The following is a 12,802-nucleotide window of genomic DNA, read 5'->3' as shown; positions in this document are numbered from 1 at the left end:
TGTAACAGTGGTATTGTAAAAACCCTGTTTTTTCCTTATACAAATGCTTAATATTTTGTGTTGAATGTACTTTCACAAAGACTTCTGTTTTCCTATTACATTCATAGTACCACATCCTTATCCACAAAGTACTGAATATTACAGGTGTCCATCAGTATTATATCAGTTTAGGAATATGTTTTTTATCTTCCCACCATCAATTTCTTGAATATGCACCTCTTCCTCATTTCTGTATGAACTGTGAATGTAGCAATATGCGTCCCCTTAATGACGGAAAAGCCAATAATTATCATTTAAAATCATTATTATTTTCTTATGGTATTATTTTTTTCTCACTTCAAAAATTACAGGTATTTTTGAATTATTATAAGGTAGTAAAATCGATTTCTTTATCTTGGCATGTATCAGAAAATATTAAATGAAGCTGTATTGTAGACCATAAATCGGCAAAACCTCCTTACTTTCACCTATATACCCATATAAATGATTGTTGCAAGTCTTTAGACTTTTTCAAAATAACTAGATTTTGTATCATATTGGAGTAATATATGATCGTGAAAGTAAAAAAGTAAAATAGACCTCCGTGTTGGAAAACCTGAACAGTTTCTGGCAAGCGATGATTTATTATGTGTCATTTTACTGCAAAGAAAGTATATTATTATCTTTTTATTGCGTACAACTGGAGTGAACAATGAAATGTTATTTTCGTGTAAATGGTGTAAATGTAATGTTAGACGTCAAACAATGACATAAAATAAAAATCCTACCTGGTATTTATCTAATGCACACATGTGACACCAGGAAAGGAACAATGAGCTACATGTGTTGGTGTTAAGTCAATATTGAAAATAGTTTTCTTGTTTATATCTGACGTGTGGTATACGTAACATAATATCTAAATTTCAGCCTATTCAGTGGATCAGAATTTCCTTTGGTAAACGTAAAGCACTCAAGCACTCTCAGATGTAACATAGAAGGCATGTATTATCATTACATTAGAAAAAGCAGATAAATTCATTGTAATAACATTACTATATATAGACGAGGCATTATGTTTAATTTATGTTTCTTTGAGCAACAAATTGCATACTGAAGGCTGTGATTTAAGTTAATGGTTAGTCATATTATAGTCGGAATCAAAATAACACTGACAAAACGTACGACAGACAAACAGATAGACACAACAGACAGACAATCTTATGTATTTGTGTAAACTGTACAGCTCCTTTGTTTGTCATGTTAGTTTATACAAAAATATAAGCATGTTTGAAAAACATATATTTTTATATATAAATAAATTATGAATTATCAAATTATAATATCATAGAATTTTTAAAAGCTTATAAAGAACACGACGAAAGTAAACGAAATCATACAATAAAAACATTTTGTACATAAGTGCTATATGAATACTAACCAAATATAGAGTAGCCTGTGAGTTTCGACTACGCCAATATTATGATTTTATGTGTCTTTATGGCATATTCTTTACAATGGGCATACACGCAGTAAAAATAATTATGTTCTATATAAATACTGTATGACCAAAAATGAAATGGGAAAATGAAGTTCCTAAGTATTTTTACTGGCTTAGCCTTTGCTTTTGGCCATGTTTGATGAGCCTTTCTAACGCGAGCATTTATTTAAACCGTATTTCTTTTTCAAGCTATGGCGCCCCTTTGTGCATTCAAGCCGTCGATTTTTTAAAATACGCGAACGGTTGGTCCATGGATGCTTCGGACGCAGTTTGGTGACGATCCATTAAATGGCTAATGAGAAATCCTCATTTAAACGTTTACAAAGGGTATTTTTTAATTCTGACTGCCTCTAAATAGTACCAATCAGGCCATTTAAACAAACTTGATAACAATATGTCAATGGATGTAACACACCAAATGTGGTGATAGTGCATCCTATAGTTCTAAAAAGAAATAGTATTTTCATCTTTTTATATCAAACGGAACCATCTGTTTGTGAACACTTTTCGTTAAAAGAGTAAATCTATTTACCTAGAATATTCATTTCGAGTCCCCACTTATCAAAGCTCGAGACTATTTAAACAAGAGTTGTCAGCAGAAAACGGAGCTTGCCACAAAAGATGAGAAGATTAACAAGAGCACAGCCTGAATGGATGTTATTTTAGTGTTGCAATGTTGTTATGTTTGCTGTGTGGGTGTTGGTTGGGTGAGACAAAGCACTGGGAAACTAATAACAGTGAAATTATAAAATGCATCAAAGTAAAAATAAAAAAATAAAAGAAGTTAGGGGGTTGAGGGGGTGGGGGGGGGGCATATAAAAGGAGGATGGGATAGTTGAAACGATACTTAGAGAAGTAATTAACACTAATAAATAAAGGATGGGGCGGAATAATGCGGGTTGGGGTTCGGCTGGTAATGTTGGCGCGAGATAATGATTACAGATGCTAAGAGACACTGTCAATAAACTAACGGAAAGCATTTTTTGTTGGTCTGAGCTACACTAATGGTCAAAGAATACTGAAGAAGAAATAGGCAATTACATACTTGCCAAATGTCATTAGGGATCTATTATCTAAATATTAAAAGAATTGATCTAAACAACCAATTAAAAAATTTATCAATGCCATTAGATCGTCAATTATTTCCTTCTTAAATCAAATACAATAGTAACTGTACTGTATAAGTCCAAATTCCATCTCATATTAATGCAGTTTGTATTATCATATTTCAAGTAATGTCTTTGCGCGCGTTTACATTATGCTGATGAACAACATAAGCATCTCAACACGGAGTGTACACATATGCCATGCATTTAACTCCGTTCCCACGACACACAAGAATTAGCCATCTGTCTGGCTCATGGAAATTAGGCATTCCTCTACCATCGAAAACTGGAAAGTTGTCATTTGACCAATGACTGTATAGGTGCAACGTTAAAACTAGTAAAAACAAAATAAAAAGACATGTCCCCATATAACAGTAAGTCGGTGGTGTCTGACCCTTTTCCCTGACCTTTGCTATTAAGCAAATAATAAGGAGAACTGGAAAAATTGCAAGTAGCAAGATGCAAAATGCCGCCCATATATAGAAAACTATGCCTGTCTGTTTATTTTGTTCTGGCAGTGTAGCATTACACATAAGGTTAGAGTTTGTCTGCATGCGTGTGACGTCATCTCCATTAGTTTTACAAATTTCGTGACTGTTCGGATCTGTTGAAAGCTGAAAATAAAGATAAATTCAATATCTAAAGCTGCAAATATATTTTCTAGAGCTATTTTTTCTGTAAGAAAGGACTGAAGCAAATACCCTAATTACCTACTTACTAACAGCAAATTAAACTTTTTTATTTATACTACTATGGACGGACAGCTCAGTGGTTTGCACACTGTCCTGAGGTCGGGGGTTCGATCCACGGCAGCTACTCGGGAATTTTCAGAAACGCTTTTCAGTGTTTCCCACCCAACTAGAGGTGTATTGGTCAGGAACCCAGGCAATCCTTGCGTGTATCAGTGCTAAACACTGGGCACGTTAAAGAACCAGGCTGTCTATTTGCAACGAGCTAGGCTAAGTTAGCTGGACAAGCCTGTATCTGATTCCTGATCTCTCTGTCGTGGGGCTTTGTCTCACTCTGTCTCTCTGGTCAGATCGCTCTGTGTCTGTACTAGTAGAGGATGAATTATGCGCCCTGTGTGGCTGCATTTGAACTATGTAAATTTAAGCGCCTTTGAACGTGAAATTGATCATGAAAAGGGCGCTATATAAATCTGGTATAATAATAATAATAATAATAATAATAATAAAGAATAGTTTTATTTACATGTGCCATAGAATCCAGATAATTCATCATACAATAATATAGTCTTAGCACAGTATATTTTCATGTATTTACAATAATGCCTTAGCATTAAAATTATATAAGAAATAAGTGTTGCGATGATTTGCTCATTTTTTCTATGAGTCTGTCGTATGCTAGATTTTTGACAGATTGCCGTAAGCAATCTAATCTATCTTCTGTGAAGAAATGAACATAATGCCAAAACAGATATTTATTGCAAAATGAACTGCTTACAATTGTAGGTAAACGAACAACAGCTTTACCGATTATTTGCATGTTCAGTAAATATTTAACGTATTGTCTTGACATAACATGTGCTGTTCCGAACTGCTTGAATTTGCAATATTCTCAAGTTTTCCCCATTAAAAAATTTGTTTTGTAAATAAAACAAAATGAACACTTTTCACGAATGCTGAAAACGGTGTTAAACCTAGTTACAAGTATTTGGAATTTTCACACTTAAAAAGAAAATTAAAAATATTACAAATGCTTTAAAACAAAGATTTGTAAAATTTCTTTGAAAATGAAATGTTTTACAGATATTGAACTGTCTAAAAGTGTGGCCCTTCTAGGCATCTTTTGCAGGAATTCAAGGCATATGTCAGTAAATTGACAAATCGTTTTGTAGAAGAAAATATCTATATTCTTTTTAATTTGCTCGTAAAAAAAGCTCTTTTTCGATATGATTTGATGATGTTCATTTTTTTGTTATGAAGGTATGTACCTAATCGTTGAATATTATCAAAAAAAAAAACAAGACTCTGAATGCCCACTTAGTTGACTGAATGGTGTTTTAGACCAAACGGCATTTAAATGCACTGTACTGAATTATTAATGGACGGTTGAATATACAATAATTTTGACTGTAACCGCCGTCCATATACTGTACAATAATTGTAGTATATGGTCGTAGTTAATAGTGACATTTGGTTGAACTATAAGCTTGTTTAAACTTCTAAGTGATATTGTGTCTCTGACCATTCCAAGAGGATGTCATACTGTGTTCCTTCATTCTTTTAGATTTTTGGCATAATCATATGTTGGAAACTGAAGTACTTTGTACACACAAATGACCTAATGACCACCGAATGTTTGGCCCAGATATGACATATATACCAAATATGTGATGTACGCATTGTGACTGACTTGCGAGACTATATATAATACATTGCTTAATTAAATAACCTAAATGTAACAACGCGCCTGCTAAACAATAGAAGAAACCACAATGTTCTTCTGAAATTTGGACAGTTTTAGAGCTTAGTTTTAGTATATAAGTAACAAATTATCAACGGAAACTGTAAAATAGGTACTACAAATCAAACTGCCTAATTTGTATTTGAAAATGGTCGTAATAAGTAACCTTTCACCCAAAAATATTCCCAATAACATCAGTAACCATCATCCACTTTCTAACATTCCGCAAAACATTTCAGTAGTACTACATAAAAGAAGCAAAATATTGAGCATAATACAGAGGGAAAGGCTCATTAAAATATTTCAGAAAACAATGGCTGTTTAGAAATAGTTCAAATAAAGAAAATGCACAGAATTACGTATTTTCAAAATAAAAGATACGCGGTAACTGACACGTAACGACAATATTTTAAAGCGTTCTTGCGGCAATTTATTCATTATTTCTGCATTATTAAACATTAATCATCAGATCGGAGACGGGTTCATGAGTTTTTTCAGAAGAATAAATATACAAACATATTTAGTTTGGCGTAAACGTCGTCGTAAATCATCATGTTAGCTTCATGTTGGGCATGCATATACAAATATTAAGGTAACCTACCTCCTTAAAAGGGGATGTGTTCTAAGAACGTTGCTATTCCTATGGAATATTTATCTTGGTTAGTATACACAGAAGTTTACTAAGGGAAATATAAGTGCCATTTTGTAATATAAATCCTTGAGTCATGGCAAAATATAAAGTCATATGGTCAAAAAATCATGCTGATATTCTTTTCCTTTCAATTTTGTGCTTGTGACCTATTAAATACAAAATAAATATTTACTATCGCATTAAAAAGAACGTAGCTGTTGTATATATCAGAATAAAACCCTCAGATATCTACAGTCAGTAATAAAGTGTACCAAACAGACTGATACACGTATCCTAGAGTTATGCAGGATGGGGCACTATGAGGAAGCTATTAGCGCAGTTAAGTAAAAATATATGTACATGTCATACTAGTATTATACCCGTATAAGCCTGAGTAATGAACGAGCTAAATAGTCGCCCATTTCAATCGCCCATTTCCCATTTTAACGAGTTCCACCAGTGGGTGCTGAGCATATTAAAATATTGATTGTTTACTAGTTCTCTGAATCGTTCACAAGCCACTTTTCCAAAAACATACTCATTGCAGTTCCACATAGATAATGTGAGTATAAAAAGACAAATAACACTACTTCGGGTATGCCGTATTTATTTGTACGTTGTTACAGGGCCTAGTGTACATGTAGGTGAAATTTAAACAAATGAAAAGAGAATGTACAAACTCACAGTTACGTGATATACATTAAAACTTGAAATGATGAATGAAAGTCGTCTTAGAAATGATCATGAATGTGAAATCATACAGTGGTACACTTTAGTTTTGTTTATTTAATCTTCAGTCTACACATTCATGTTGCATAATACACATTTTAGCATAGAAATGTACTTGAAACGATTTTCACATTAACAAGTCAAAGTATCTGTTGTCGCTTAAATCGGACGATAATCAGGGACAAGAAAATTCAATAACGTTGACGAAATCTAAAAAAGCGAGTGTCTCTGCGATATATATATATATTTATATAAAACACTGAGAAAAGGTGACTGTTGAACGATTGACGACTGATTATTAATTCTTCATTACGAATAGTGCCTATTTTGAACTACTTATTTATGTAAGAAATGCGCGACTGAAAATGTCTGTCTGTCTAAGTGATATTCGAATATTTACATGTAGATATACGCTTCAGGTTAACATAAGAACAGGACATTATACTTCTGTATATAAATTCAACATGCAACATATAAAAAGATCGTATTCATACAGCACGTTAAAGAAATGGAAAATTTTTCTTGTATCAGACAACTGCATTATTTGTTAATCTCACATTTATTTTTACGAAAATGTTGTTATTTTTAATGATATTGGACTTATCTTTTCATTGCAAGAAAGTTAAATATTTTGATTGAATAAATAAGCTTTCGAAAACATATTATGTATATAACGTCGTTTCTGGTGATTTTTATAGCCAATTTATGTGGTAAGTGTTACAAAACAATGAGGAAAATTGATGCTGCATCAATTCATAAAATGTTATTAGCAAATGAAAGCTGAGTCCTTTTTCTAAATAGTCTAAAATAAAAAGTTGTATAATAAAAAGATAACTTTATGTATCACAAATATGTGTTTTTAGCTCATCTATTTTTTTTGAAAAAAATCTACAGGTATTGTCGTTACTTGATTGTCGGCGTCGGTGTTGGTTAAAGGTTTTGTTTAGATCCATCTTTTCTCAAAAACTGTAAGAGCTACAGCTTTGAAATTTTGCACACATGCTTATTATTATAGGGTTACTGTGTAGGCCAAAACCATAACTCATGCATTTTGTCAAAACAATGACCCTTTTTGTACTTAGAAATTTGAGTTTCTTGCTTAAATTTTTTGTTTAGGTCCACCTTTTCTTCCAAAAACAAAGAGAGCTACAGCTTTGAAACTTTGCACACTTCTTTATCATTATAAGGTGACAATGAAGGTCAAGAACCATAACTCTCATCTGCATTATGTCAGAAGTATGACCCTTTTTTATTAAGAAATTCTGAACTGCAACTCTTTTCTTACATACTGTCCAACACTTGCAGACGAGCGATATTTGGAGGCTGCGTTCTTGACCAGCTCTATGGAGCCGTTGTGTTTGGTGACTAATTGTCAATTTTTTAATATGCACACTATCTATTTGTCAAACTGTGGTTTTTTGTTTTTGTTTTATTTTTGGATTTAACGTTGCACCGACACATGATAGGTCATATGGCGACTTTCCAGCTTTAATGGTGGAGGAAGTCCCCGGGTGCCCCTTCGTGCATTATTTCATCACGAGCGGGCATCTGGGTAGAACCACCGACCTTCCGTAAGCCAGCAGGATGGCTACCTCATATGAAGAATTCAACGCCCCGAGTGAGGCTCGAACCCACATCGATGAAGGGCAAGTGATTTGAAGTCAGCGACCTTAACCACTAGGAACTGTGTGTTTTAGATAAGAATTGCGCGACTGAAGTCAGCTATTGTTTTCGTACATGATCATTTCCATCATTCTATACAAAGAGGTGGGATATCATGTACAATGCCATCTTATATCTGGTCTGGTGCCAGTGATTAAGACATTTCTGTAACTTCTGTCACTAAAAGGAAAGTTAGATTCACACCCTGAAGACCTCTAAGTGTCGACTCAAGGTTCAGTGAATGTTCAAGTCTAACTGTTATAGAATTTAAGTGATATGCATAATTACAACAAGAAATAAAATATAAATCGATTAAAAACCTTGAATACATGCTTTTGACAGTGTTGTTGTTATGTGTGCCCAGATAATGAATATTTAGAACATGTTAAGCGTTTCCAAGAACAGCAGAATGGTAATTTAAAACTATACAAGAGTCATATTCAGTTCACATATAAAAACAAATATTTAGTCTTCGTGTGCTGTCTTTATGCATTACCAGTAATAACGCACGTTTGTGTTGTGTATTAAAGTCTGAGAAGTCTTTGGAATAGGTAGGTGGCCTCAGAATCATTTGGGCTTCTGTAAACGTAAATACACAAACAAGATGTATGTCCATAGGACACTGTACCCCATTCCTTTCACCATACATGGTTTCACGACTTTAAGTGAAATATTGTTAAATCACTGCAACAAGAACTTTTAAGCAATTCATGCGTATTAAACTAAGTCAAGGAAAATCGCTTTGCTCTGACAGAGTGAAATCCGGAACAGATTATCAGGTGTACAATATATGCTATGTAACAATCTTCTAGTGTTTTATGGCTCAAGGCCATATATGACATAATACTATTATTCCTGTTAATGCGTATTACTGACTAAGTAAAGGACCACAGCTCTGGGCTGGTTGATCAAAATTCAAATTTAAACATCAGGGCTGGTATTCATAAAGCTCTTAGGGAAAAATTTTCCCTAAGGGACTTACTAAGGGAAAAGTTCCAAAGCATTTTGTGGACAATCGTCGAGAAAGTTGGAATGTCTAACAATATTGTCACATACAGTCTGGCATAGTAATGAAGATTATCAATAAATGTTATAAAGTCTACACTTTTTATGTGCTATTTTGTTTAGGAAATTTTACAAATTTAAGGATTTTCCTAAGTTTTCTCCTTAGGAGCTTTATGAATACGGGCCCAGGTTCACAACGTCCCATGTTAAATGACAATCCTGTGAGTTGCTGGGACTCTAAGTCAAATACCTTCTTTGGGGTGTGTGTGTGCTGGAGGGGGAGGGATATTTATATTCTCGTCAATTTTCAGCTCAACATATATAAAACACATATGCGAACTAGCATCATATATTAGCAGCAATGTCTTTTACACTTCGAATATATCAAACGGTTTCAGTTACAAAACTTTTCACTGAAGAATTATTTATAACACAACCAAACAGTCGAGTTAAATGACGATGTGTTGAAATGAAAGGTTGATTTTTGTGCACAAAATTAGCAAATGACTCGGAAGAGTTGGAAAGTTGCCTTAACTACGTCGATAAATGGTGGTTTGTAGCCGAAGTCGAACTTTACCTGTATTTTATGATGTTACACCTGTTACCAAAATTTATTTAAATCTGTCAACCCTTTCATGAGATATTGTCCGGAAACCATGGAAACACACGGACCGACAGACCGACCGAGAAGCGCACTCTTATATACCCCCTCAAACTTCGTTTGTTGAGGTATAAAAAGTTTGAAGAGTACGTAAATGGATGCAGCTCAATTGTAAAAGCTGAAAAATCCTTCTGAAACTGTGCTTAGCTTCACGAACTAAAATGCAATGTATAATCAAAGTGTACTTAATTTTGTCATACTTACATCGCTAATGTTTAAGGACGCCAAGAGAAACGCCAGAATATTCTCTGTGCTTTCGCACAGCGAGCCATTTTCATGAGGTATAGAGAATGTCGGCTGAAATACAAATACAAAAAAAAAAACAATATTAAGTTTGTAATTTTGTAAGACATAACGTAAACAGTTTTCTACCATAAAGCAAACTGACTATTCAAACGCTTCTATTAATCCCATCCAATGTATTACATGTATTAAGCTGTAATAACTATGGAAAAGCAGCTGACATTTGAGAAAAGGAAATAACATGGAAAGGCATATTCTGGTTCATTGCACAATTAAATGGTTTAGACTATCAATGTTATATTGTGGTTTAGTTGTATCATAACGTGTTCTGTTTTGCGTTTTTTTGAGCTCGGTCGACAATGTTTATACATTTGTATTGTTCGTTTGGAACGCAGTTTTAGTTATTTAGTTTAAGGAGGTTGCATTTTGACCAGCCCTACGTGATTGTTGTGTTGGTGACTATAAAGCGTAATTAACTGTAATAACATATTAGTGCCATTTTACAATTTCATCGATGATGATTGAAAAAAGTAATTATCAAATTGTACAATTCTAATTTCCAAGAATCATGTTCAAATCTCATGGAACCTTAGATAACCTTGAACTGTTATCTAATAACCATGAAGATGACAGATGTCAGGCATAGTGTTCTCGAATTATTGATCGTTTGAAACATGTGCATATATCTCATCAAACTAAATTAACGTAGACATTCGGACAGTCGGGTTGGTGTCAAAAAGGATCCATTTCAGTAGTATTCGTGTGCGAATAACAATAACATATAGTTATTATAACAATCTGAATCATTTATAACGTGAGCATCTCTTTGTAAACTTCTTGAACTGTCTTCCTTAATCCGTTGTAGTTTTGTACTACCGGCTTCTTTTATTTCGCTCAATTCCACGTCGGATGTAGATGCACCAATTGTCAGATCAAAATGATCAAAGTGCACGAGATAGTTATTGTACGACGTGCTCATGTTGAAGTTATTTGTAATTATTTTTATACTTTTGATACTTAATCATTTGTCTGTACTTGTTGCATCTTTCAAATGCGCATACTTTGGTGAAAAATAAAGAAGCATATGCAATACAAATAACTGAACGGACGTCCCCTCATTGTTGCTACATGTATCCATTTGAGTCCTTTGGTAATAAATTGATTTAGTACTGTCAGCGTAAATAAAGTGTTTTTTCATTTAACTGCAGTGAATTGTCTAATAAGAAGTGCAGCAAAATGATTTTTGTGGAGTTCGGATATTGGGTAGCACTCAGATTTGTCCTTGTCCATACGTCCGTCCAATTTTGTTTCGTACGTATTTCATTCAGAGTCATCATACCTCACAGGATTTAGTCCAAGAGATAGGGCACTTTTATTCATGAGCACAAACAATCTTTTTATTTCATTTGACAGCCAATACTACTATGAATTTTCAAAAAAAGCTTTCTTAGTTGTCAAAGCCGTTGGAATCGCAAATTCTTCAAGATGGCCGCCAATATGGCCGCCATATTTTTTCAAATTTCCGTCTATTTATAAAAGGAGGTCTTTCTGTATTAAAATTGATAAAAATTATCATGAGAATGGTTTTATTGTATAGAAAACAACATTTTTCAATATATCTTTGCCCTTATATTTCTATTTTATGTCTTTATTGTAAAAACAAAACGCCTAAAATTGAGCAAAAATAGTGCATTGTTTTCGATTTTTCACAATAACACAAGCTGTCAATATTTGTCATTTCAAAAGCATACATGAAATAATGTCGTTGTAACTTTTATGTCTATTTAAAAAACTCTTCTGTAATATCTCTTCTTTCATATAGTGTTTTGCTAGATATGTCATGCTAAGCAGAAAAAATATGTTTGTTACATATAACCAGCAGGCCGAAAATATGTTTAGCTCACATAATTTTGCGATAAATTTTGAACTTGTAAACCAACAGACAGTGTTAGTCAGGTTATGTTTCAAATAAATAGAAAAGGAAGTTTCAACTGGCTATGATATTAAAATGACAATCATCAGTATATTGTGAAAATCAGGGGCAATAACTCCTTATAAAATATGGGAAGAGTTATTTTAGAATCTGTTTTACAATTCTTTAATTGATATTTTTTTGCAATCAATTTATTTTTTCAATTAATAGGAATTCATTACCTTATAGATAAAATATTAACAAACTTACAAACTTTCGTTTTCTTTCATTCTAATATTTCTTGATTTTGTTTGTTTGTTTTGGGTTTAACGCCGTTTTTCAAAAGTATTTCAGTCATGTAACGGCGGGCAGTTAACCTAACCAGTGTTCCTGGATTCTGTACTAGTATATATCTGTTCTCCGCAAGTAACTGCCAACTTCCCCACATGAATCAGAGGTGGAGGACTAATGATTTCAGACACAATGTCGTTTATCAAATAGTCACGGAGAACATACGCCCCGCCCGAGGATCGAACTCACGACCCCGCGATCCGTAGACCAACGCTCTACCTACTGAGCTAAGCGGGCGGGTCTAATATTTCTTGAAATTTACTTATTTTTTCATTATTTGAAAGGAACTCTGCATTTGATAAAATATGGATTTCAACTATATTTAAACACGGTGTTTATTTGACATCCTAGTTAAAGTTAACATGTGCAAATATTAAACAGTCTTCATAAGTGAAATACTAGTTTTCTGGGTGTCTTTAAGGTGGAGACAATGATATGTTATTACCCCACCCTCATCTCGTTAATGTTGAAGGAAAATGTTTTCCGAATTATGTCTTTTTATATCAAAAAGGTACTTCTAGTTGACAATAACCGCATATAATGTAAATACATAGTAATTTTAAAAGTACTAAGCAGATTAACTAAATAGATTTTCTTT

At 33.5% G+C, this 12,802-nt stretch overlaps 1 protein-coding gene across 3 annotated transcripts in view; it reads right to left on the bottom strand.

Moving 5' to 3' along the window:
* Positions 1-228: 228 nt before the first annotated feature.
* The window catches only part of LOC128550355 (uncharacterized), a 118,999-nt gene continuing 106,425 nt past the window's right edge, over positions 229-12,802 (bottom strand). For 2 of the 3 annotated variants that reach the window (XM_053529262.1, XM_053529264.1), the window contains 2 exons: positions 9,903-9,995; positions 229-3,197 (listed from right to left, as the gene is read on the bottom strand). In XM_053529262.1, coding sequence (XP_053385237.1) covers positions 2,760-3,197; positions 9,903-9,995 — 531 coding nt within the window. In that variant the 3' untranslated portion in view covers positions 229-2,759. The remainder of the gene's footprint in view (positions 3,198-9,902; positions 9,996-12,802) is intronic. The other variant, XM_053529263.1, reaches the window with a different exon arrangement.

The sequence above is a fragment of the Mercenaria mercenaria genome, chromosome 17, assembly GCF_021730395.1.
Source record: "Mercenaria mercenaria strain notata chromosome 17, MADL_Memer_1, whole genome shotgun sequence".
Taxonomy (NCBI): Eukaryota; Metazoa; Mollusca; class Bivalvia; order Venerida; family Veneridae; genus Mercenaria; species Mercenaria mercenaria.
The sequence above is the reverse complement of the archived record's forward strand: the minus strand, read 5'-3'. Positions and strand labels throughout refer to the sequence as shown.